Genomic DNA, 24,495 nt, shown 5'->3' on the forward strand with positions numbered 1-24,495 from the left:
GCGTGTCGTATGGTAACCTAGTTTTGCGACCACGCCTGTCTGCAATTGCATAATTTTGACCAGGCACGCTCTCGCGTGTGTGTAGGTTGCCTGCTTGCCTGTGCTTACCAAGTAACTCCAAAGCCCACAAAGTTTAGAGCCACGCACAAGTGAAAGTAATTTCAGTTACCTTGTGTGCATATATTTAATGATCGTGTCAGGCGATACTTTAATGCGAGCAATTGCAACGGTTCGAACGAACGATTGCCAGCTCGGCTTATGCAACTGTGGGAAGCACAGTACAATGGGAGTTCAATAAATTTTATAAGATTTTAAAAACTCTAGTTACATGACTCGACATCAAATAAATTTTCAAAATATTCAATGCTTATTTTTAAATTTACATAAAATAATTTGTTTTTAAAAAGTAAATATCTTACTGGATTAATTAGCTTTTCAGCTTTACTCTACATAGTATCCAAGTTATTTTCATGTTCAAAACATTCAGAGTTCGACTCCACGATCTCTTAAGCTTTTCGCAGCCTGCAATTTAATTCTGCACAACCGTACATGAATTCATAACCCAAGGTTGTGATTGATGCAGTGCAGTTGGGGAACCTTCGTTACAATCCCCACTGTATTAACTGGGTTAAGGTAAGTCCAACGTGCACAGGGGCGTGGCCCAGAATCATTCTTGGCCCATTGTGATCCCAAAAAGAAACAAAAAATTGCATTTGGCATAACTGCAGCTGAGAAACGACCAAATTGGAAAGGCGCTTGGGCAGAAAGCTAGTTTAAGAGCCGGTTCTAATGCGTTTGCCACCGCACTCGGGTACCAAATAAAATATGGGTCGTATTTGAAAGTGATTGTAGCTTTAAATGAATCTAGAGCGCGTGACATGGTTGACAGACATTTTATTGCAGAGCATATAGACTTATATATGCTTTAAGTAATCATATAAAAATTGGACAGCAAGCGTGGAATTAAAAGTGATTCTGAAGTATTAAATTGGCTCTTTAGCAGTATTAGCACTGGACTAACAATAAGACTACAAAAAAAAATTCCGATCAGTTAGGACTTTGGTTCAGTAACCTTCACCTATACAAAGGCCATGGAAACGCCGTGATTCTATAGAAGAACAAGCAGCTAACTTTTACATTTATCCTAATTACAATGTCCTTAATCAAACTTTGATTAATCGGAGATCGATTCGCGTACATTAATTGTGATGTGAAATTAAACGATCCTGCAAGGGCTATATGTCAATTGCCATACGAGATATAGGAAGGGATATAAGTATGTAGCGAAACGGATTCCATTCCTTTGGTATGGAAATCCCCGTTTAAAGCTTAATCCAAAAGCTTCCGCATGAAAGCGCCATAAATATGTGGGATATAAAGTATTTACCAAACATGCAGTTAATGCTTTTGGTCAAACGGTGGCGGGTGTGGATATCCATGAGGAGATAGTAGTTGTGTGTGCATTGTCTGGTTAATGAACCCAACACAAACTAACACACGTTGTCTTGGTGCATGCTTCAATTGTAATTATGCGCTGGCAAAGCAACAATGTTTGCCTCCGCACTCAAGCGAAAACGAAAGTTTTTCGTTCGAGTTCGAAATCGAACCCGTTATGGTCAACTAACTTACATCATCATACTGCTCCTCTTCCTCCGCCTGCTGTTGATGTTGCTGCTGCTGCTGCTGCTGATGCTGCAGCTTGTGTCCTTTGTTCAACAGCGGGGAGGCTTGCTGATAGGCCGGCTGTATGCGACGCGGTGGCTGCGGAGGCGCTGCTGCAGGCTGTGGCTGACGATAGACAGCTTGCTGTGGCTGCGACTGATACTGCAAAGAGTTTTTAATAGTTAGTTAGTGCTTACTTTGCCTATGTGTGTGTGTGTGTGTGTTAGAGCAGACACACGCACCTGTGGCTGTTGCAAATAATCTCTAACAGCAGGCGCCACATATCCTTGCTGCTGCTGTGCGCGTATTTGCTCAGACACTGTGTCCTTCAAGCGTATCTGCTGTCCTGCACTCACATATTGCTGCGTCTGCTCTGAATTCTGCTCATAAATAGGTGTGCCATCGTGGGGCTGCTGCTGTTGCTGTTGCTGCTGCAACTGCTGATAATACTGCCGCAAATAGGCGGGATCGACACCCTGTTGCGCTTGAGCAAAGCCAATGCCGCAGAGCGCGACCGTGGCCACCACTAACAATACTTGCATTGTTCAATTTACTCTTTAATTGTTGCTAACGATCAACTGCACTACACTTTTTGTTTCAACGCGCACACGTCCCACTCCAACTAAGCCGCAACTGTAACTGCCTTGTCTGCGTTCCCAAATTGCACTTTTATATAGCTTTGGCCACGGAGTACGCATTGTAAGCGTCGACTAGTTGCGCCGGCTTTGGCTAGCTGCTGATCGTGATCGTGCGCTCTCTGTACTCTCTGTAAGCGTTTGCCGTTAGCCTCTTTTTTATACACTTTAAAGCTTAAGGTATCTTAATTTGTTGCTAGCTACAAACAAATGAGAGAATTGATCATCTGTGTAGCAGAGTTTTTCCACGATAAGTGAATCAATAAAGTCTATATAAAGTCTATAAAACAATTTCAAGAATTTAAAAATTTTCTCATCAATACAACTATTAGTTTAATTAGTGGCAAGAATCATTAATCAAAGCTTATTTTATTTTATTTTATCTAGAGTATTGAAGCATTCAAGTACCGATTGTAGCTTTGTTTTACTGGTTTGATTTACAACAGCTGCTTAGCTTAGTTGTCATTTCCGTTGGCATTATATCATGGACTGCATTGTAACCGAAACATACAAATGTATGTGTTTCCACTACTTTAGAAGAACTCAACTCACCTCAACCTGTGTGTTTGCCTTAGATTCTAACGAGTGAAAACTGCTGCTCCAAATATTAACCTACAATGTTATCTTCAGGTATGTTAACTAACAGCGTTGCATATGCAAAGCGCTGTTAGCCAACAGTGGCGAGACAAAAAAAACTTTCACAACAAAATTCGCACACATTTGAAATTAAGCGTTAAATCGAGTTCGTATTGCAATTAGTGCAATAACTGGAAATGCAGGCGTTGACATAAATATAGACTTCAAAAAGTTTTATGTAAATTCAAATGGTATTTAAGAAAAAAATAATAAGCAGTTTAATATCTTACATTATGCATCTGCTCGAAATTAGCTGCACCCGTTAATAAGCGCATGAGGTCAATGAGTTTAAGGCGCAACAAATTTATTGTATTGAACCCGACAAGTGCAAATGTCTATTGTTTAGTACGATTGACCCAAATCGCTAAATCACAGCAAAGCCGACAATGTTAGGTTTCTGTTGTTGTAGTAGTTGCTATATCTGTTGCGACCACGTTGCGGTTGAATAGCTTCAAGTATGCCAAAGCGATCTTTTGATGTGATTTGTTGGCACTTCGATTGCACAAATCTCTATTTTAAGCCCTTTACACCAGATGCGATTATTGTTGTTGTTGTTATTTGTGTCTTTTGATTGCACGTACCTCAATAAAACAACAAACATAAGTAATGTTTGCTACACCTGCTTTTAATGCCCACCCACAAAATAATACGATATTTCTTTTATTTTTATTTATTTGTAATCGCGTCTGTGTGATGTGATGTGATGTGATTACTTAAATTACATTGAGTCTTTGATCTTTCGAACTATGTATTTGTAATACATGTATATACATATGAACATACACATATGTACCTAAAGGAAATAATACACTTTTATATACATCAGTTATATGCATTTCTACACATGTGAATATTTTACATACTTGCATAAGAAATATTTTATAATAATATTGTCTCTCTCTCTCTCTTTCACTTTTAATTTATTTTATTATCAGGCTTTTGTTTTCATGTGAACAATTTATTTTTAACTTGGGTCAGTTTAACTTCCCATTTGTATATGAAAATGACAAGTAATCTCATCTATCCCATATTGTCTAGTGGTTAGGATACCCGGCTCTCACCCGGGAGGCCCGGGTTCAATTCCCGGTATGGGAATCCGTATATTATCGGTCTATTTTTTTAAAATTATTTTCTTATACTTATTTTATTTCTCATACTATAATAAAGTATTCTAAAAAAAAATCGTTTTTTTATAGCTGTATACTTGTAAATGTATACTTGTAAATAGCTTAGTTTTTGAAAATCAAATTCAAGTATACAGCTATATAATTTTTATGAGCAAGGTCAGTCAAAAAAACTTTGCTATGGTTTATATGCATAACCTTCACATGGCAAAATACTTCCATCTGCCTTTGACCGTTTAATGGGGCCTAGCTGACATTGTTTGTAACAACGAAAATTGATCAGCTCACGGGTTATAGTTAATGTTATAACGATTTACTTAGTCATGGAAGTGAAAGTATGAGTACATTATGTGTAGCAATTGTTACATTTTGTTACATACATATATAATATGCTCTTTCGGTAGCTTACTTCATGCAAATTAAAGTCGAAATGTACATATGTACATAATTTGATGTTAAGTAGATTTAATTGCCAACATGATTGATGGATACGAAATAATTTTTGAAATGGTTATGTAAATTACGCGTACAGAGACCAAACCCCTTTAAATATGAAACAATTGAATAACAGCTGTCATTTCTTGTCAAATCCAATTTTATTTGCGTTTTATTAGGTTAAACAAGATTTTATTTGTAGTTTAGACTAGAACCACTCGCTATTAACTTGCAATTGCAGTTAATATAAAAAGAAAATCAGAATATATGCTTTAAAAATATTTAAAATAAAATATATAGTTTTCGTAACTATTGTGTATTACATTTATTTTATAACTGGATCAATTACAGCATCGTTTTATAATATTTTGGGGTTTTCTTATTGTTTTTGTTAGTTTTAAAATTGATTACTGTTCGATTGTTTATGCAATTTATAGACATAAGTTAAGTTGAATTCCATAAAAGTCCGCTAAAGAGTTAAACTAGCAACTGTTGTTATTGTTTAGTATCGATTGATGTTGTTGTTTTTACATCTCCCTGTTCTTCTTTTTCTTCAATAATCAGTTGCACCAACAACGCTGTACATCAGGCGATTGAAAGAGCCGCTCTGGCGAATGTTCTCATCGTGAGTGTTTACCACCTGTAAAAAAAAAGGCATATTTTATTAAAATGTAAAATTTATCTATTTTACACAGAGAGCTGTTGCACTTACATTGTACGGCGGCCGTGATACTGGGGCTGATACTGGTTTCTGTAAAAGTACAATTAAAAGTTGGTTTATTTTGTCATACATAACTTAGTATATCGAATTTATCAGATATATAAATATATGTATATATATATATATATACTGTACTGTTATGAGCGTGCTACGCTGTTAATATGCTTTTCATGTTAATTTTTCGGCAAAAAGTATAAATATGTATATGTAATGAAGCTTGGAAAAATATTCACATAGATTTGGTTTAATGATGCTGTACGACTTGCAAAAATTTTCATAAATTTCTGTGCATAAATAACAGTTTAGTATTTACATGGGCCTGTTAGTAAACATTGCACTGTAAACATCACACAATGCAGACTGTACTTTCGAATTTATTTTTCATGTACGACTGAGACGGCGTTACAGATATAGAGAGAGTGTAGAGATAGTGTAGAGAGTGCAATGAACTAGATTGACATATCTGTTATATCGCTCAATACATAAAAGTTTGTTTTGTTTTCTTGATCTTGAACGTTGTGTTTTTTGACAGCGTAACGCGATCTTACCTTTCCTGGAACCAATCGATTAGGCTGATAGACCTGAGTCTGCACAGGTATGTTAACTTCCTGTGGCGAGGATTTGCCATAGCTGCTGTAGCCGCCCTCTTCTTGTATGGCTCTGTAGGTATCGCTGTTCCTTGGATCGTACACGACAGTTTTCTTATAACTGTGCGCCACAATTTGTTTGTAATTTATTTCAATTTATTTTAGTTTTTGAGATCGTTGAAAGCGTCATTTGTTATACAATTTTAGTCATTGTTTTATATTTTTAATGTTTTTTTGTTTTGTTTTGGGGTATTAATTTCAGTTTTTTTACATCGGTTGAGTAGCGTGAAACAAAGTAGTGGTAGAAGAAAAAGAAAGAACAGTATGTGCACAAAATACGTTAGAATTATTTTGTTTTTTCCAGCTGTATTTTTTTTAATTAATTAAGCACTACTATATTTGTGTCTTAAGCACAATCAAAAAATTCAACAACTTGCTTAAAACTAAAGAATTATGAGTAATTGTTTAAACTAAAGTACATAACAAACTTGTTAAGAAATGAACAATAGTGTTAAGGATTCTTGGTCGGAGTTCAGTACAGCATTGGTTAGTAGGTATTTATATTAATAGTGAGGTAAGGTTTATATTTAGGAATTGTTGGTTGAGGATTTTAGGAACTTTGTGTGTTGTCTTAGGAACTTTTAGTGTTTACAGATTCAGCAAATGTCTTTTAAATTAAGTTTTGTCTATAAGAAATTTTAGAGTATGGCACTATTTGGGAATGGGTATGGGGCTAATAGCTAATGGGATTTGGGGTGAACTCAATTTTGCTAAACAAAAATTGATTATTGTTTTATTTTTTGTTGTTTTTCTTTTATTTTTGTTGATAGAGCTCCTGCAGTTTCTGTTGGCGCTGTTGATGTTGCTGCTCTGCAAGCTCATCTTTTTGTTTTTGTTGCTCCAGAATCTTACGTTTTTGTTCCAGGAAAGATAGATCGATGAAAATTCTAACATTAATCGTGCAGCTAAGTTCTAAATACATTAAAAATTGGCTAAAACTATGGTGTACTTTGTTGGCCTAAAACTTAAGAGCTAAGTAAACCAATTGCTGCTTAATATATATAATGTTGATATTTACACTTTGATATTTGCGCGTTCTTTTCCACTCTCAGCTTATAATATTTTATTAAATTTGGGATTTTCTTATAGGAATTATGTGGGCTATTGGATTTATAGTTACAAGAGGAATATGAAACAAACATTTATAGCATTTAAACACATATTTACATGCAGTATAAGGACATAATCAGTTGTGGTTTTGTGTCACTTGAAGTCTGAATATAGACAGGATATAGGATATATATATTATTTAGACTGTACATAGGTTACACTTGTTGTTGATACTCTACAACAGTATAGGTTATTCAGATAGGGTATACAAAAAAATTGGTGCAGCCTTCGGGTGTAAGTTTCTAAAGAACCCGTATGCTTTGGCTTCTGTTTACGCTTGATGCACAAACAAATGAAAATCAAATCTATTGCACAGAAATAAAGTTTACTTTTACCCGTCAAGTTTTGTTGGCAAAGTACGATGCAAAGGGCTTTCCTTCAAGCGATTACTAACGCTTGTTGTGGCAAAACTACAACAATATACATAGAATTTATATATATGTTAAATATTTTGTGTGTTATCAGCGTGTTTTAAGGTTTGTATATATGTTTGTATGTGTATATAAATATATTTAATATATTAAGACATAGAGCATCACATATAACAGCTAGGGATTTGTTCCAAGTCTTATAGGCTGATGATTTGAAATTTAATTCTATGGGGTCAAAAAACTGTCTCAGCTTTTGATTAGCTTAAGCTTATTATGGACGCATTAGATTAAATTTTGCTTAAAATTTTCAACTACGCAGCGAAAAAATCAAATTTTATTTTTAATTTGTGTTCTCTTTTGTTAACAGCGTATTTTGTAAAAAATGTTATATTTGTGGTTAGTGTAGTTTTGCTGTTTGTAACTAAGCTACTGTAGCTTGAAAAATACGCAAAGTAGCTACACTTACGGCACTGTTGTTCTGATAGTATCCTCAATATTGTTGTTGGAGTAGAGACCAATGGGCGAGTTGAATTGCTTGTGGAAGACCTGTATGTGGTACAAGTTGAAAGCAACTTATTAATTTAAAAAAGTACTTCGGGCACTTACTCTGCCAGTATCGGCATCTTGGCCAACAATCTTGTGCAACATGGTATCAGCAACACGTTGCTTCATGATACTGTCATGGTAGTCGTGTCCGGGATGAGCGCGCACAGCTGGATTTGGATAATGTCTCAAGTAGGACTCTGTGGTTGGCGCATCCTTCTTCACTTTCGCACCAGGAAGCACCAATGGAGTTGTCCGGTATGGCTAAAAGGAAAACAAAAATATATATTTACTTATATGCCTATGCAAACATTTGTTTTACTACCTATACAAAAAATGTACATTTGTTTTTTGTTTTTGTGTGTATGTCTATGGGATCATTGAAATCTTTCTAGGTCAAATTGTACAAAACATACTAATCGTTAGCTAGACACATATATCTGTTATGCTATATAAACATTCTTTACCGAAATTCCATTTTCTCGTGTTCATTCTTATATACTTTAAAAATATCTTACAGTCAACACAAAAAAATATTTATAAACGCTTACGTAAGCTTTTTGCTGCTCACAATATTTTATTTTTTTTGTTAGCTGTGGCCTCACGCAGTCGCAAATCAACGCGTAAGTAATTCAATATTATTGCGCGGGAAATTTTCGAAAAGTGCATGATCGCTCAATTGCTTTTCAGCCCTGTGCAGCGTTGCCAGACTGCAGTTATAAACAGCTGACCATTGCACGCAGCTGACAGCTATTTGGCGCCATTTACTTATTATTCACGAAGTGCATGTGTTAACATAGAATTATAATAAAAACTAATAAATAGTGCTTAAAAATAAATATACTAAACAAATATGGCAGCCGTGCGCCGCTCTACGCGTTTGAGCAGCATTAGCAAAGCGCCATCAACACCAACAACGACTGCGCAGTCGCCGTTGCTTAACCGTACGCCACGACGCTCTAATATTTGGAGCAGACGCCAAACCAAACAGCATTTTGACGATACAGATGACGAGCAACAGGATGATATTGTTAGTATAATTTCAGAAAATAACGAAAACAGTAATCTGTTGAACAAAATGGACAAGGCAGCTACAAGACGCAAATCAGCCGCCGCTGAACAACCAAAGACGCCACGCAGCAACAAAGCGAGTAGAAAACCAACAACAAAAACTACAGTAAGTGGACTAAGCAGTCTTGCACAGCGTTTGGAAGCAAATATAGGAGCCGCTAAGCTGTTAGATGAAAGCAGCACAGAAGAAGATGAAGAGTTATCGCAAGCGTCGCCACCAAAGCAGCGCAAATCACAGCCGCTACCACATCATTTAATAAGCCCCACTAGACTGTTGGATAGACTGAGCATAGATGAGCGTAAGGACCAGTCAGAGGAGGAGACTAAACCAACTAAAAAGACTACTAAGCAAACCAAAAAGAAAGAGGAACTGGAGTTGAAGCCGCAGCAGGTTGAGCCCACACGCAATAAATATCAAAACGCACGACGTGTGCTCAATAGCGCCGAAACTTTATCTCTGCCTGGACGTGAGACACAGCTGCAAGAGTTGCGTGAGTTCTTTACAAGTCATCTGGAATCCAACACCTCAGGCAGTTTGTATGTGTCTGGACAGCCGGGCACGGGTAAGACTGCCAGCTTATCGCTATTATTACGCGCACCAGAATTTTCTCAACGTCTCCAGCGTGTTTACATTAACTGCACCAGCATTGCCAGTGTGGGCGCAGTCTATAAAAAACTATGCACCGAGCTGCAATTGAAGCCAGCTGGACGCACAGAGCGAGATCATTTGGAAGCTATACAGCGTCATCTGCGCACAGCTAAGCGAATGCTACTGCTGGTGTTGGATGAAATCGATCAGCTATGCACAGCGCGTCAGGAGGTGCTATATACCATATTTGAGTGGCCTGCTTTACCAGGAGCACGCTTGTTGCTGGTAGGCATAGCAAACAGCTTGGATTTAACAGATCGCGCTCTTATGCGCTTAAATGCACGCTGTGAGCTAAAGCCCAAGCTAATGCACTTTGCCCCGTATAGCAAGCAACAAATCGTAGAGATATTCAAGTCTCGATTGGAGCAGGCGCAAGTGTTGGATGTATTTCCACCCGTAACTCTGCAGCTGCTGGCAGCCAAGGTAAGCGCTGTAAGTGGCGATGTGCGTCGCGCTCTGGACATAGGACGCAGAGTAGTGGAAATAGCAGAGCAGCAAAAAAAAGCGGGCGAGAAAGAGTTTAACATGCAGCAGCTGCAGCTGGAAGGCGAGACCAATCAGCAAACAGGTGCGCATAACATATCTTTCTACAAAACACAATTTATTTAATAAAATTCTGTAATATTCTAGACACACTGAAACCCGTGCAAGTGGGTCAAGTGGCTGCAGTGCTTAACAAAGTCTATGGCGCTTCGCAGAACTTGGAAGAAGACATTGAGGCTGCATTTCCGCTGCAACAAAAGCTCATGCTCTGCTCGCTGGTCTTGATGCTGCGAAACGAACGCAATAAGGACATTAGCATAGGCAGATTACATGAAGTTTATCGAAAAGTGTGCGCCAAGCGAAATATACAAGCCTTGGATCAAGCGGAATTTGCTGGCACTGTGGATCTGGTGGAAACGCGTGGTATTTTACGTATTATGCGCAAAAAGGAGCCAAGACTTAGCAAGGTTATCTTGCAATGGGATGAGGAGGAAGTGCATTCAGCGCTTAGCGATAAGCAGCTTATAGCTTCTATACTCAGCGACACGGCCTGCTTGGGCAAGTGAAAACCTCATGGAAAAATTAATATTTAAGATTTATTATAACAAATTTATTTGCGCAGTTCTTGATTCACCATGGCCCACGTACATATAATTCGAAATTCAATTGAAAAAAAAAAACAGTTTATATATATATATCTATTTTTGTAGCTAAAATTAAATTTTGTTGTAGCTGGCGTAAGCGTAAAAATATGTTGAAATATCATTTGAGGGTCATTTGCGAAATATTCAATTGAAAAATGTTCTCCCCACAAAAGTTTAATTTTTATTATCTTAACAAACATTTTTAAAAATAAGATTTTAACTTTTTAGATGTAAGCTGCACTCGTTTAGTTCTTAAGCTAAATAAATCAATTAATTTTGCAATACATATTTATAACATTTTTTGCGCGTCAAACTGTCGACAATTGTTCACTTTCACTGCGATTCAAATTTTGTCACATTGCCAACATCCTTATACACTAGCCTACATAGTTTAGAGCTTTTGTTTCAACGCTAATTTTCTCAGCGCGTAATTAATTTCATTTATAATCATTTTGTTTATTTATTTATGCGCTGTTGTTTTTTTTATTTTTCTGCTTTTGCTAAAAATAATACAGCGAGCTGCTGGTATAAATTACACTGAGCAACAAATTGCCAGAGAGTGACAGGGAGAGAGAGAGAGTGAAACATAAAATACAAAATATGTTTTTTTTCGCATATTGATGAGTAGCGCACAAATGTTTGAATAATAAACCTGTGTATATAGAAGCATCAATGTGTGCGCAAACTGAGTGTGTGTATATACTTTTGGTGTATATAGTAAATTTTATTTCCTTCAGCAAAAAGGCACGAAAATAATTATTTTAAAAATGTATCTGTCGTTTTGGTGTCTGAACTTGAATTTTAGTTTTGAAAACATTTTAAAGGTGGAACAATTTTTAGGCGAAATATGCAAAATATTCAAATTTATTTAAAACTGTTTTTATTTTGTAGGCTATAATAAAACTTTCCTTAACTTAATAAATATTTAAAAAATTAAAAAATCATTTTGTCAAAAATTTCAATCTAAGGCTTCTAAAAATTAAAAATGTTAAAAGTCAATACTTATTTATTTATTTACGTAAAATATTTATTTTTAATAGGCTACTTCTGAAAATTCCAAATTTTTACTGTTGCTTACTTGATATTGAATGCATTCATTAAGGTCTGGCTGCTCCTTGTAGTACACTGGTGAACCATTTTTGAATTGAACGTACTCCATTTTATGTTTTGTATGTGTTTGTGTATTTGGGTTTAATTTAAACTCCTTTTTTTTAATAAGAAATTCAAAACAAAATTAGTTATATATTAACAAAACAACGCTTACGTAACGGTTCTTAATAAATCACTTTAAATGTTTTAATAAAAATATTAAACTATTTGTTATAATTATTTTAATTATTTATTATTATTTTGAAAATATATCAACTTGCTTTAACGGCACGTTAAAATGAACGCTTGCTTAATCGGAGATCGCTTCACACTATGGAGACTTTTAATTCGTGTAAACAAGTTGTTTATTTTTCAATATTCCGAACGCAACTGATTTAAAAATTTTCAACTGCTGGCGAATTATTGCTATTTCAACTGCGCGGAATTCCAATTTACCAAAAAATCTATGTAAGCAGACTCTATATAGATGAGAATTGTATATAGACAGCAACACAAAATTTCTGAGTGCTGATGGTCAGAGGCCGTGGGTTCTCTCTCTCTCCGTCTCTCGCAGGCTATAACTTACGCTCAAATAGTTAAACAACAAATATACACACAATGCTACAAAAGAGCGAAACTTTTTACATATAAACTTGGACTTGGCTGCTGTGAGATTTCTTTTCAGCGCCCACGCGCCACACACATATAACCCACACCCACTTCTGCCCACCAATGACAATATGTATGTTGTGAATGTATATTTTGTCCTCATGTACGAGAATATATTTTTAATTGCTGCGCTTTTTTGGAACAAACTCAAACAGATTTCTATAGACAGCGAGGTTAATGTTTAGCTCTACTGCATTTTTCATATACAAAATCTATCACACATTTTAAAAATTGATGAATTGAGTTTGACTTGAGCTGATTTGCCATTGAATATTTCACCGATTGGCAAACAAATGCCGACATTTATGTTTTCTGACAGTTTTTCTCAATGCTAAGCGTATGTTTCGATTCGACACTGGAAATAATATATTTTTAGGCAGGTGTAATTAACCTTGTAGACAGACGGACAAATTCATTCAGTCAAAGAACTGGTCCAAGTTCGTAGGAAAATTCCAAAGTATTCATATTCTACACTTAAAGCTGTTTTGATTTAATTTTGTTAACCCAGTGTGAAGGTTATTTATTTGACTTTTTAATGCAAAGGCAAAATAATAAATATAAATATAAAGAATCTATGTGCGTGGGTTACTTAAAGAGTTGCGCATGGGCACGTACCGAGGCTGAGTAAAAATCTAAATATAATTAGAAACAAACCAATATAATTGTCTATATTTCATTTTTTTTTCTTTTCGTATATTTACATTTAGCTAAGAATGTATAATTATTTGTATGTTGATACAATCAAACCTGATAGACTTATATTCAAACTAGCATAGTTAAGTTATATTTTAGTTTGTAAAACACGTATTGTGAAAAATATTAATTTCAAATTTCTACGAACTTTAATACCCACTCCTTGTAAAAAATGGATGACAAATCATATTAAGTCGATAAAAATATACTAAAGACACCTTGATATTCTTAATTTATTTTTATACACCAGATTGACAAACGAATATTTTGAATTGACCTTGAGCAAGTGGCAATTTCGTTGTTTTGAATCATTAGCAGCGTCATCAAAGCCACGAGCAGGTGAAAAGTGGTCAGAAGAGTGTGTTGTGCACTTTCATTGGCATTGCCTGAAGATCACAAGGTAGCCGCACACACTACACTAAGCTTTCTGTCCTCAGCAGCAACAGGCAATATATATATACACACATATACATATGTGTGCATTGCTCACCTGCCTGAAAAACAACAAATGTTCTATAGAGAGGCTTTCTCTCTCACTCTTGCTCTCTATTATGATAATTTGCTACTGCGTCATGAGCGCTTCCTGCCCACATTTATAATTGCTACTTGCTACTCTCATCTCTGTTCATATTTTTGCCTTTAGTCTATATTTAGATTTGTGTAAACAACACAGCCTTGACCACAGAAATGTCTATCCACTGATGTCAGCAATCTGACATTCAATTTTACAACAATTACCATCCATATCTGTTTTATTCCACATGTACAAAGGAATAGCCTTAGTTACTGGGCCTTAAATCCGCCTGCGTGTGTTCCACAGTGCTAGTTCTTATGCTAGTGTTAACATTATTATAATTTTGATAAAACTTGCAGCAGTTCTCCAATGTTGCCCCTAAATTTGAACTTAAATTGACTGTTGGCCAGGATGACCAAAGCCAAAAATAATAACAGTTTGCTTTCGAGCTCCTCCTTTGGATTAAAAAATCTTTTAACAACACATACATTTTTATTTTTTTGGTCGAAATATAATTTTTCAAAATCTGCAGTGTAACTGCCACTACTCTTTAAGGCCCGTTAATTTGTTTTAGAAAATTGTAATTTTTGTCAACCATCCCCAAAAGTCTGCACTTTTTTTTAAAATTCACTAAGCGCATTAAAAAATTGAGCCCGAAATTTTTCGTTGCATAACATGTGGGGACGCTATAAAAACAAAAAATTGCCATGAATAAAGTTTTCATATTTTTGCCACCGGATCACATGTTTCTGTGCCTTTATTTATTTTGCTTCTGCCCATCCTAAATAACTTACTATGACAATACAGTTTTTCTTGTAGAGCAGTCACGGGTGCACTGCCGCAGTACTTAGATGCGCTCCAGGAATGGGCCAACAAATGCCCAAATGTTACATTCACAACGCGTACACATCTTTGCCCTGATGCGCTACTGAACGGCTGCTGCATTGAGCTCAAATACCTTTGCGTTATCCTGGACAGACAACATAACTTTGCCAGACATGTCTCATTACAATTTATAAATAAATATAATTATTATATCAAACACCATAAGCATATGCTTATAACAAACGACGCTTTTTCCTTGCTATGACGCTGACGAAAATAACCGAAGCGCTCATTTGAGAATAAGGCTCTTTAAACTCTTTAATTCAAAAGATTGCCACTATGCACTTCACCAGACTGGGTGCTCACCCATATATCCTAACCAGGAGCCTATTCGAATGCCGCTAAGCGAAGAGCGAAGAGTAGACTACAAACACACCACCCACAAGATCAACGTTCTTGGTTGTTTACTGAAAAATCCTAGCTAAGCCTATTAACTTTTTATAGAAGATTCGCCTATGTGATAAAAGCTATATTCTTCATAAAAATTACATAAGGTTGTCTGCAATAACTACTACTATAACAAACTAATTATAAATATACGTTTCATTAAACATTGAAAAGAAAAAAAAAAATTTGAATTAGAATGCTTTAAAATTGAAAAAAAAAATAAGGTTGGTTTATAATAATAAAAAACCTATCAAATCTGAACACAGTTAAGGTACGAACACTCTGACCAAAACTTTAAGGGTATCCTAAGGAAATTTTTGTTTTTCAAAAGTTCTAGAATACTTTGCGCATATATTATTATTATTGTTGTTGTACTTCATTTATTTGATAACATTTGAAAAACAATTTTTTGATAACAAAAAATTTCAAATTTGGCTTATAAAAAAGAAGAGATATGAAATCAGCTTTTTGCTCTAAGCACTAGTCAAAGCCACTAGTCACAGTCTGATATTTGAAAGAAACCATTTTGAAATCGATTACTGCTAGAAGCCATCTTTAACTTACCTGGTTGATAATGAGGGCCTGTTCTTCGGCCACATCCTGCTGATGATCACGAGTTGGTTTTGGGGCAAAAACATCCTTCGAGCTCGCCACATAGCCGCCCGATGCATTCAGCTGAGGAAACACCGTTTGTGGCAAGGTATCCACAGGAAGTTGCATGGCACGCTCAAAGTGACTGGGTCCTGGCAAAAAGGGAGAAGGGCCGCGTTGCGGATACTGTGATGGCTCTGGACTAGCCGGTGGCAACGTAGAATTACAACGCGAGCCGGCGCTCTCCTGATTCACGCCCTGCTGCGAATACGCAATTGTATTGTCCCTGTAATAAAATTAGATGAATTAACCTCAATTATGTTACATGTCTGGTAGACTTACCTATGCACCGTTAAACGAATCTCATTTCCAGCACCGCGAAACAGCTGCTGGGCATCGGCATGACTCAAGTCACGTGCGTCGTATTCACCGATCTTTGCTATGATATCGCCACGCAACAATTCGCCATATGCTGGGCTGCCAACTTGCACCTGTGTAAAAACAGCAGAAGGTCAAATATTTGTTTTTGACAAAGCCCGTTAGTGACAGTGTAGGGACAGTGCTTTAGACGACCTTGACACAGTGCGTACGCAGACATCTTTATGAGTAGCAACGCTGCCTGCGCCATTCCCATAGTTACATGCGTCAATATCAAGATTTCTTCTATTCTGTTTGTTCTCAAAAGTTATCCTATGCTCTTTATGGTAACAGTTCTATTATCAGTGAGCTAGTGACCCTCGCTATACAACAGATACCTCTCAAAGATAGGGAAAAAGACAAATGACTCCATAACGATAAAAATATGAATCCTTCTGCGACGCCGATCTCCGCCGCCTGTATCCTGACTTGTCCGCTCTGACTGGTCAAACACTATCCGTTCTACGAACCTTCGCGTCCCGTATATCTGTATCGGCCGCTATGAAATAGTAATTCTTCGCCATACATATAGACCAGGCTTGGCCAAAATTATGTATCCGCCTGCACTCTGTACCAAAGAGAACATGAAGTATAACAAGACACAACAATTTTTCACAAAATTATCCCAAATGGTGTCCTCACTCATACTGCAGCTGCTACTGGTGCGATCTCGTATTTATATATAACATATCAATTAAAACATTAAGTCATATTCACGCGCTCGCAAATATCGCTTTCGATATATTAATTAAAACTAAAAATTATTTATAATGCGCAATTTTTCTCTCATAAAAATCGCGTCACAACTATAAAGAGCAAAGTATTTTATTTGCCTAAGGCTCGTAATTTTTATTATTTTTTTAAAAGTATTTGATATGATTTGATACAGACTGCAAGATTCCACGTTCATAGATGATATAATGAGAAGGATTAGGGACATTTCCTCGCGACGAAATGCTGGCTCTCCCCGGGACTTTATTCTCACTCCGCCCGCAATTGTCGCAACCGCGCATTAAGGCATTCCTCAATAGTAGACATAATATAGAGTACTAATGCCTCTACAGACTTATAGGGAATCTTCAATCAAAATTAAATACATCGAATTTCAAAGATCCAGTCTGACGCTGACATCATAAATACCCTGCATAAAAGAGAACATGAAAGTATAACAGACACAACAATTTTCACAAATATTAGGCTTACAAAAAAAAATCCAATTAAACTTAATCAGAATAATATTCTTTTAATATACATTTTTAAAGTGTTTCCAATATAAAACTTTTAATGCCAAATTCAAAATCGAATAAGCAAATTATGACGAATAATTTTTAAAGTTTGATGATTTGATACAGTGCAAGACTTCAGCAAAACAAATTCGCTCCCAAGTTACTTACACACCCACAATTTCACAACTTAAGGCTTACCACTGCCTAAAATATGCTTAAGGGATTTGGATTTCAATCTTCATGTTCAAAGCTCAATCTTCTAATATTTATAAAAAAGTGTTTTAACGCTTGATAGCATGTCTGCCAAGTCACTACACTTGCTGTTTTTGGCACTTTGAATGTTTTGATTTATTGTTGTTGTTTAGTTTGTCATTAAGTAGTGCAGAGCGCAGGCAAAGGCCACCCAACAGCAGTTTGGCAGCACAATGGACAGTTCTTTGTCGTCTTCGATGCAACAATTGTGATGAATGGGCTTTCTGGGGTTGAGAGATACCGATGCGCCGACATTCAACCACAAAGCGACAAGCGACAGAGACAACAGAGCGGCAGCTGCAATTGTTACATAATTACCCTGGTGATAATTAGAGGCGTATCCAGATCGTTGCCACCCACCAGCCGTATGCCCCATGGCGTGGACTGACCATCGCGTTGCAACAAAACAGCAAACTCATGCAGCTTTGGGCTCATCTTTGAGTTGAGCTTAACTTGTGGCTTGGTAAAGAGAACAAAGCGCACCCGAAACTCAATTAAACATAGTAAAAGTTTTTTTTATTGTCAATAGGCTTCACTCTCGCTTAACACACCCGAATTTTACCGTTCTGTTCGGTTTGTTTATTTGGTGTTTAGTCCGAGGCGCGTGCAGCGTGTTTTGCTTGAAGCGTTTTATACGATCGCAATGCTGCTCAAGTACTAAATTTAAAATAAAATCTCTGTTCCTTTTTGCTGCGAAATATACACTACGCTACAATCATGTAGTCAGACCGCCTGGCCTGCCGAAACATGAACTCAAATCGCAAATGCCAATAATTTTCATTATAAAGCTACAATACACTGTCTAGTAGTTCAGGTCGCATGGGTTCCCTTAGCATTTCGTGCAACATTTTGTGGCAGCCACAGTTGCAATTTGGCCCTGAAAAACTTAAGCAAACAGATGTCAAGCATGGGGCAGCTGTTTTTTGAAATTCCCAGTACACATAAGAGCATTTTCTCTTTGATTTTTGTGCTTGTAATTAAATTTATATTTACTGGCACGCTTCTTATAAATAAGCAATAACAACAGTCGCTCAAAAGCATAAAATAAACAAATTACAAAACAGAAATGTTTGCAACATTAGTCAATGAATATGATCATGTCGTATGCGCAATAATTCAAATGTCTAGCCTTGTTTGTACATTTTTTCATAGATATTTTAATTAAATTTCAGAGTGTTTATAGAAAACTTGTTGAAATTCTGATTAAACAAATTTGCTTCTAATGCTTTGAGCGACGAACATTTTTAGTTTTTACAACGGAAAAAGCTTTTGGCATTTCCCGTCGGTTTTGGTTTGCTTTTTGCTGTTGATATTATAGATATGAATATAGTATAAGAACATAAGAGTGAAGTGAATCAGGCGAAACGGTAATTTTTTTCTTTGTTTTCGACAGTTAATTTATGTTTATCTGCAGTATAGTTATTTTTCTAAGAGAAGTTTTTAGTTTTTTCATAACTATTTTTACATCACTTAAATGCAATTATTTCACTATTCAAACACTTACATAGTTGATCCTTTTATAATCATGATATTATTACAGACACTTTAAAATAAAGCAACAACAATCACGCCAATATATGAACATATGTATATTTATTATGGGTCTGACATTTATTTGCAAAATTGTTTTTACTATTTGTTATAATGAAACTGTTTCCACATGAATTTTCATATGTAAATTCCTGTAATATAATTACATGCTGACAATTTCACGAATTTGACAGTTTTAATCAAGCATTCAAATATAAAAACAATTAATTCCAAAAATATGGCTACATACGCAATTGACGCAAGCTGTGCGGTTTACAGTCTTGGTAGAAAAACGAATAACAAATAAAATCTTATTTTTTTTTGTGGAATATTTAATTTTTAGCTTTCTTTAAGTAAAAATGCAGCAGATGGACGTTTAATCTGGCACAACAAATATATGAGCAGCGAGTGCAAATGTTATTGAACTGATTGTGAATTGAGGCCACCCCCGCAACGATTGACATAAGAGAAAAACAGTGGGTTGGGATAGGGGTAATATATACTTACCCCAACATACGGCTCGTCAGCAAAATGCACACGCTTCTTAATGCCGCTATTGCTGCTGCGACGTCGCTGTGACAGGCGAGAATGCAATTGGGTTGATGTAGGTGGCAACACGGCGGCTACGTCATGTACATAACCGGGCAATTTCCAAAATGCCGGTCGATTGTATGACGATCTGTTGGTCGTCATTGCTGGCCAGCGACTAGCGTAAACAATTGTTAAGCGGCACAAATAAACATATATACATATATAAACAATTCCAAATGAAATTTACGCTCGAGATTCTATTTGTGCGACTCGCATGCGAATTGCAAATTGCGTCCGTTCAGCCCCGTCTAAAATTTGTTGTGTGTGCGGCGTGTAAAATGAAAGCCAAGCTAAATTTATTACACGCTGTTCAATACATTTTTAGTTTGTTTATTTATAAATACCAAATTTAGTAATAAATTTATTGAAGATTTAAAAAATGCGCGCCTTATATAAAATTTATCTGCAGCAGCCAAGCGCAGCCAACTTTGCTTTATTGACCGCATTGCCAGACTGTAGCAATATTTTTACTTTCACAGTCACGGCTACATTAGTGATAGATTACCCACATATTTTTGTAGAACACACACAATTTCTTATTTGTTTATTAACAAATTTCGTATTTATTTATGCGGCGCTCTACGCTAAACGGGAGCACAAAAAACACGCGAAACGAAACACAAAACAGTAACATGTAAACAAAGTGTCTAACCTACACCCCTCAAATTAAAATACCAACATATACGTGTATGTATGTATAGCGTTAAGGAATTTGAGCAGCTCTTCGGGCAAGATGTAATTGATTTAAAGGAGCTACGACGACAGGCATTCAATGGTAAATTATTTGAACACAAAAAGCAGCGTAATCAATTTAACAATCCACAGGTGTGCCTGATGTGTTTAGCTTTCGCGCGCTGAGCTGGAAAATGCTCTTGGGTTACTTGCCAACAAGACGCAGTCAGTGGAATGCAACACTAACAAAGAAGCGTGCTCTCTATAAGCAGTTTATAGTGGAGCTAGTGCTGCCGCCAGGCCATGTAACAAATGGCGATGAGGCTGGCGATATGGGACTGCAAGATCATCCATTAAGTGAAGGACCCGAAAGCGCTTGGAATACATTCTTCACCGATAACGAATTTTTGCTGCAAATCGATAAAGATGTGCGACGTCTATGCCCAGATATATCATTCTTTCAACAGCCCACAGATTATCCTTGTGATATAGTAGTACATAGCAAAGGCGAGCAAGGACGACGCCTACACGAGCGGGTAGTGCCGTCCGTGTTGAGTTCAGCGAACGTGGAACGCAAGGGCTTAGGTGTGACTAAGGTGAGTCAGCAATTACAGCTGAAATAACTACATAAGCTATTAATATTTGTTTAAAAATGCATAACATATGGAATTTTAGCAGCAAGTAAGTGGCTGTGGCTGAATATGATAAACATATTTTTAACTTAAGCATATGTTTTATGTTTTAACAGATAAATCTTATAACAAAGCGTTCTGCGGAGAATTATGCTGCTATGGAGGAAGGTCAAGAGGCACATTGGGAAGTAGTACAGCGAATTTTATTTATCTATGCCAAACTAAATCCTGGACAAGGTTATGTGCAGGGCATGAATGAAATTGTTGGACCCATATATTATGTTATGGCGTCCGATCCAGACTTAACGCAAAGACAATATGCCGAAGCCGATTGCTTCTTTTGTTTTACGGCCCTAATGAGCGAAATTCGTGATTTTTTTATTAAAACTTTGGATGATTCGGAAGGTGGCATTAAATGCATGATGACGAGATTAGCTAACATGCTGAAAGCTAAGGATATTACCATATATGAGCAGCTCAAGCGACAGGAACTGCATCCACAATATTATAGCTTTAGATGGATAAATCTATTATTGTCACAAGAGTTTCCACTGCCAGATGTGCTACGCATATGGGATACTATATTCTCAGATGAGCGGCGTTTTGATTTTCTCATGAAAATATGCTGTGCAATGATATTGTAGGTAGCTCAAATATTTTTCATATTTTATTTATGTATTTTTATCTTTTGCCAGAATCCAACGTGAAATCATTTTGGAAAACGACTTTGCCTCAAATGTAAAACTACTGCAAAATTATCCACCCATTGATATTAATGTAGTACTAAATCATGCTTTAACATTGACGTAACATCGAAAAAAGAAGCGACTCGAATATAAGGCAACAAGCTTGCCTCAACCCTTAATGTATAAATGACCCTGAGCTTCTACACTATCTAAAGCAGTCTGAAACAAAAGCAATTTATGACAAACGCCAAAATATATCTAGCGCACGTATCAATAATTATTTGTGCTGTTTTGATATTACTTTTAATTTAATATATTTATATATAATATACTTATATTATTTTTCATCAATAAACCAATGAATTTATAAACATACAGTGCGTCCGAATACAGTTTTAAAAATTAAATGAAAAACACATTTAAAAATTACCAAGTCAAGTATTAACACAAATATTAAAATTGCCCGTTAGCACTAGCACTACTTATTCATCTTGGGCGCGGTGTCCTTGCAAATAGTCTGCGCAATAAACTCAATGAGAGTGCGAGTAGGACGACCAGCCATGCCGCGACGCAGATACTCATATTCGACGCCTTCAGTGACCATAACATTGGTGGCATCCTTTAAAGATACCCAAGTAAAATTTGAAGATTGCTATGCAAAAAATTTTACTTACAATGTGCATCCATTGACCGCAGGGCACAAATTCACGCAGGAAGGCGGCGGCCTTGCAGGGACGACCACCACGTCCAATGCCATAGTTTTGCACATCACTGCGACCACCAGCGCGCACAGCCTTGCTGTAATAGTTCCACAGGGGGAAGCGCCATACACGATCTCCCGTGTGCATGCTGGCATGCTTGATCTGCTGCCAAAGTATTTCAGAATTGGTGAAAATGCCGCAGGCAGCTTCATCCAGCGCCTGCCGCATATAACCAGAGCAGGTGCCAATATCAATGATGCACTTGGGACAGAAGTTTTGGCCATACAACAAAGCATCAGCCAGAACCAAAACATCTTCATGGTCCGTGCATTGCACTTCGATGGTCTTGCCATTCATGGATTTGACCATGTCTCCAGGACGGAAGGAGTTGCAGCCAATGACGTTCTCACAGAGGGGAATGAGACCACGTATATTAACCTACAGCCAAATAGGATAAATAGATTGACAAACGATTAAATTCGGCTGCAGCTTACGGGTAATCTCAGACCAGCAACGGCACGACAAGTGGCCACCACAACAGCAGCGCCAGTCATATCCCCACGCATATGATAAAGCTCGCCACGCTTCTTCAGACATAAGCCACCCGCATCATAGGTGACACCTTGGCCCACCAGGACAATGGGACGTTCCTCAGCGCAGGTGCCGTAGTAGCTGAGCTCCAGGAATATGGGAGGTTCACAGGAGGCTTTGCCTACTGCTAGAAAGGCGTGCATGGACTGGCTCTCCGCCCAGCCCTCGACTTTAACCTCTACATTTACGCCAGACTTACAGAGCACCTCGACCACATTCTGCGCAAAGGCTGTGGGTGTCAGCAGATTGGAGGGCATCTCCTGCAGCTGGCGAGTTAGATTCTGCGCTGCTGCCTTTTGCAATCCAATGCGCCATCCCTCAATGTCACAAATTTCATCTTTAGTTGTGTATAAATCTATTGCTGGCACTGCCATGCGCTTTTTGGGATCTCGAAGCTCCTGATATACCCATATACCCAAAGCTGCGCCCTCGGCAGCGGATTCGGCGTGACCACAGTTCTCCACTTCAATGCGATCGGTATCTAGCTCGGCAAGAATGCGACAAGCATTCGCCACAGAGCGACGTATAGCCTCTTTTTGTTCGTCTAGCACTTCGTAAGGATTGTAGCCCAAGCATTCCTTTCCCAGACCCACAATGGCCACCGCCGAATAGTAAGGCACGCGCTCTGGCTCCACCGCAAACAGCAAACGCGTCTCGCCACGTTTGGGCATTGGACCCGACATGCGCAATATCTCCAGCAGTCGTCCATGCGTTTTTTGCACATTATAGCGCCAACCGGCCTGGGTGAGTATTCCTGCATCGTTCTTGTCCTCCTCATCCGCATAGACGCCTATGATGAGACCACGCGAGGGTGGATCTGCGCATATCTCCATTTGCTGTATTTGCAGCATTTGGTTTATCATTTGCGAATAATTCCGTCGAAAGCGAATTGCCGGCTGACGTAGCCGATTACAACGCAAGGCCATACGAGCTGTTATGCGCAACATTTTTTTTTAAATATATATTTAAATACACTTGAACTTTTAAATGATTAACAAAAATATATAGAACTTTTATTTTTTAACGCCTAGAACTCTTTTGAGCGCAAAATCTGAAATAATTTTTGTTTTCCCGGAATTGTGTGCGTGTTCTATCACCAAACGAATGAAAATGAGACTTTGTCATAAAGCTGTTCAAATGCCAATGAATGTTGTAAAATAAATAATCAACACCTACTAGATGGATATTTTCGACATACTTAGGAAGTTCCATGTGCCTAAGCAATATCAAAAACAGCATATTTCTGAAGAAAATTACATTAATTAAATAACACATAATAATTTGAATTATGCTCTCTTTAAACAATTTGGAGAAGTAAACCAAAACCCAAACAAAATATCAGATTGCATTCGCATTCGTTATCTGTATAAAATTCATAAATGATTTCTAATCAACTATCAAGGCATTAAGCACATTTGAATTGGATGTCCTTCAAAGTAGGTAATATCAAAGGCTTTAATATCATTTACAGATTTGTACGAACTTATTTTAAACTAGTATTTTCAGATTTTGCTTTTATTTATATAGAATTAAATCTTAACGGTAAAAACCACCAATTGAATTAAGGAAACGCATTGAATACAACTTAATCATTTATATATTTTTTTTTAACGAAAAATGAACCAACTATACAAAACA

General features: G+C 37.0%; 5 protein-coding genes and 1 non-coding gene across 20 annotated transcripts in view; 3 read left to right on the forward strand and 3 right to left on the reverse strand.

Annotated features, from left to right (window-relative positions):
* The window catches only part of LOC108599499 (putative cyclin-dependent serine/threonine-protein kinase DDB_G0272797/DDB_G0274007), a 10,671-nt gene extending 8,388 nt beyond the window's left edge, over positions 1-2,283 (reverse strand). The window contains exons 1-2 of the mRNA XM_033293719.1: positions 1,905-2,283; positions 1,630-1,824 (exon numbers count right to left, since the gene is read on the reverse strand). Coding sequence (XP_033149610.1) covers positions 1,630-1,824; positions 1,905-2,204 — 495 coding nt within the window. The 5' untranslated portion in view covers positions 2,205-2,283. The remainder of the gene's footprint in view (positions 1-1,629; positions 1,825-1,904) is intronic.
* A 1,673-nt stretch (positions 2,284-3,956) lies between these two features.
* Positions 3,957-4,028, forward strand: Trnae-cuc. Its single transcript has one exon. It is a non-coding gene; the product is annotated as a tRNA-Glu (tRNA).
* An 823-nt stretch (positions 4,029-4,851) lies between these two features.
* LOC108599496 (PDZ and LIM domain protein 4) lies at positions 4,852-19,692 on the reverse strand. Of its 15 annotated transcripts, none has more exons than XM_017986346.1 (9): positions 19,492-19,692; positions 15,902-16,050; positions 15,533-15,845; positions 7,948-8,148; positions 7,808-7,887; positions 7,306-7,380; positions 5,762-5,921; positions 5,205-5,243; positions 4,852-5,132 (listed from the first exon to the last, which is right to left on the reverse strand). In XM_017986346.1, the coding sequence occupies exons 1-9, from the start codon at positions 19,675-19,677 to the stop codon at positions 5,046-5,048; spliced, it is 1,290 nt and encodes a 429-aa protein (XP_017841835.1). In that variant the 5' UTR covers positions 19,678-19,692; the 3' UTR covers positions 4,852-5,045. The 15 variants fall into 15 exon arrangements, with proteins under 15 accessions (XP_017841835.1, XP_017841837.1, XP_017841836.1 ...); XM_017986348.2 differs by lacking the exon at positions 19,492-19,692 and adding an exon at positions 17,773-18,115; XM_017986347.1 differs by lacking the exon at positions 7,306-7,380 and having other exon boundaries at positions 19,492-19,690.
* Positions 8,738-10,723, forward strand: LOC108599489 (cell division control protein 6 homolog). The gene is made up of 2 exons (XM_017986336.2): positions 8,738-10,172; positions 10,235-10,723. The coding sequence occupies exons 1-2, from the start codon at positions 8,738-8,740 to the stop codon at positions 10,651-10,653; spliced, it is 1,854 nt and encodes a 617-aa protein (XP_017841825.2). The 3' UTR covers positions 10,654-10,723.
* A 552-nt stretch (positions 19,693-20,244) lies between the features above and the next one.
* On the forward strand, positions 20,245-21,848 carry LOC108599498 (TBC1 domain family member 13). The gene is made up of 4 exons (XM_033293879.1): positions 20,245-20,350; positions 20,401-20,843; positions 20,996-21,519; positions 21,575-21,848. Exons 1-4 carry the CDS (start codon positions 20,269-20,271, stop codon positions 21,687-21,689), a joined length of 1,164 nt encoding a protein of 387 aa, XP_033149770.1. The 5' UTR covers positions 20,245-20,268; the 3' UTR covers positions 21,690-21,848.
* Positions 21,849-21,951: 103 nt separating this feature from the next.
* Positions 21,952-23,929, reverse strand: LOC108599490 (cytosol aminopeptidase). The gene is made up of 3 exons (XM_017986337.2): positions 22,761-23,929; positions 22,240-22,704; positions 21,952-22,184 (listed from the first exon to the last, which is right to left on the reverse strand). Exons 1-3 carry the CDS (start codon positions 23,802-23,804, stop codon positions 22,044-22,046), a joined length of 1,650 nt encoding a protein of 549 aa, XP_017841826.1. The 5' UTR covers positions 23,805-23,929; the 3' UTR covers positions 21,952-22,043.
* Positions 23,930-24,495: the final 566 nt, after the last annotated feature.

The sequence above is a fragment of the Drosophila busckii genome, chromosome 3L (assembly GCF_011750605.1).
Source record: "Drosophila busckii strain San Diego stock center, stock number 13000-0081.31 chromosome 3L, ASM1175060v1, whole genome shotgun sequence".
Taxonomy (NCBI): domain Eukaryota; kingdom Metazoa; phylum Arthropoda; class Insecta; order Diptera; family Drosophilidae; genus Drosophila; species Drosophila busckii.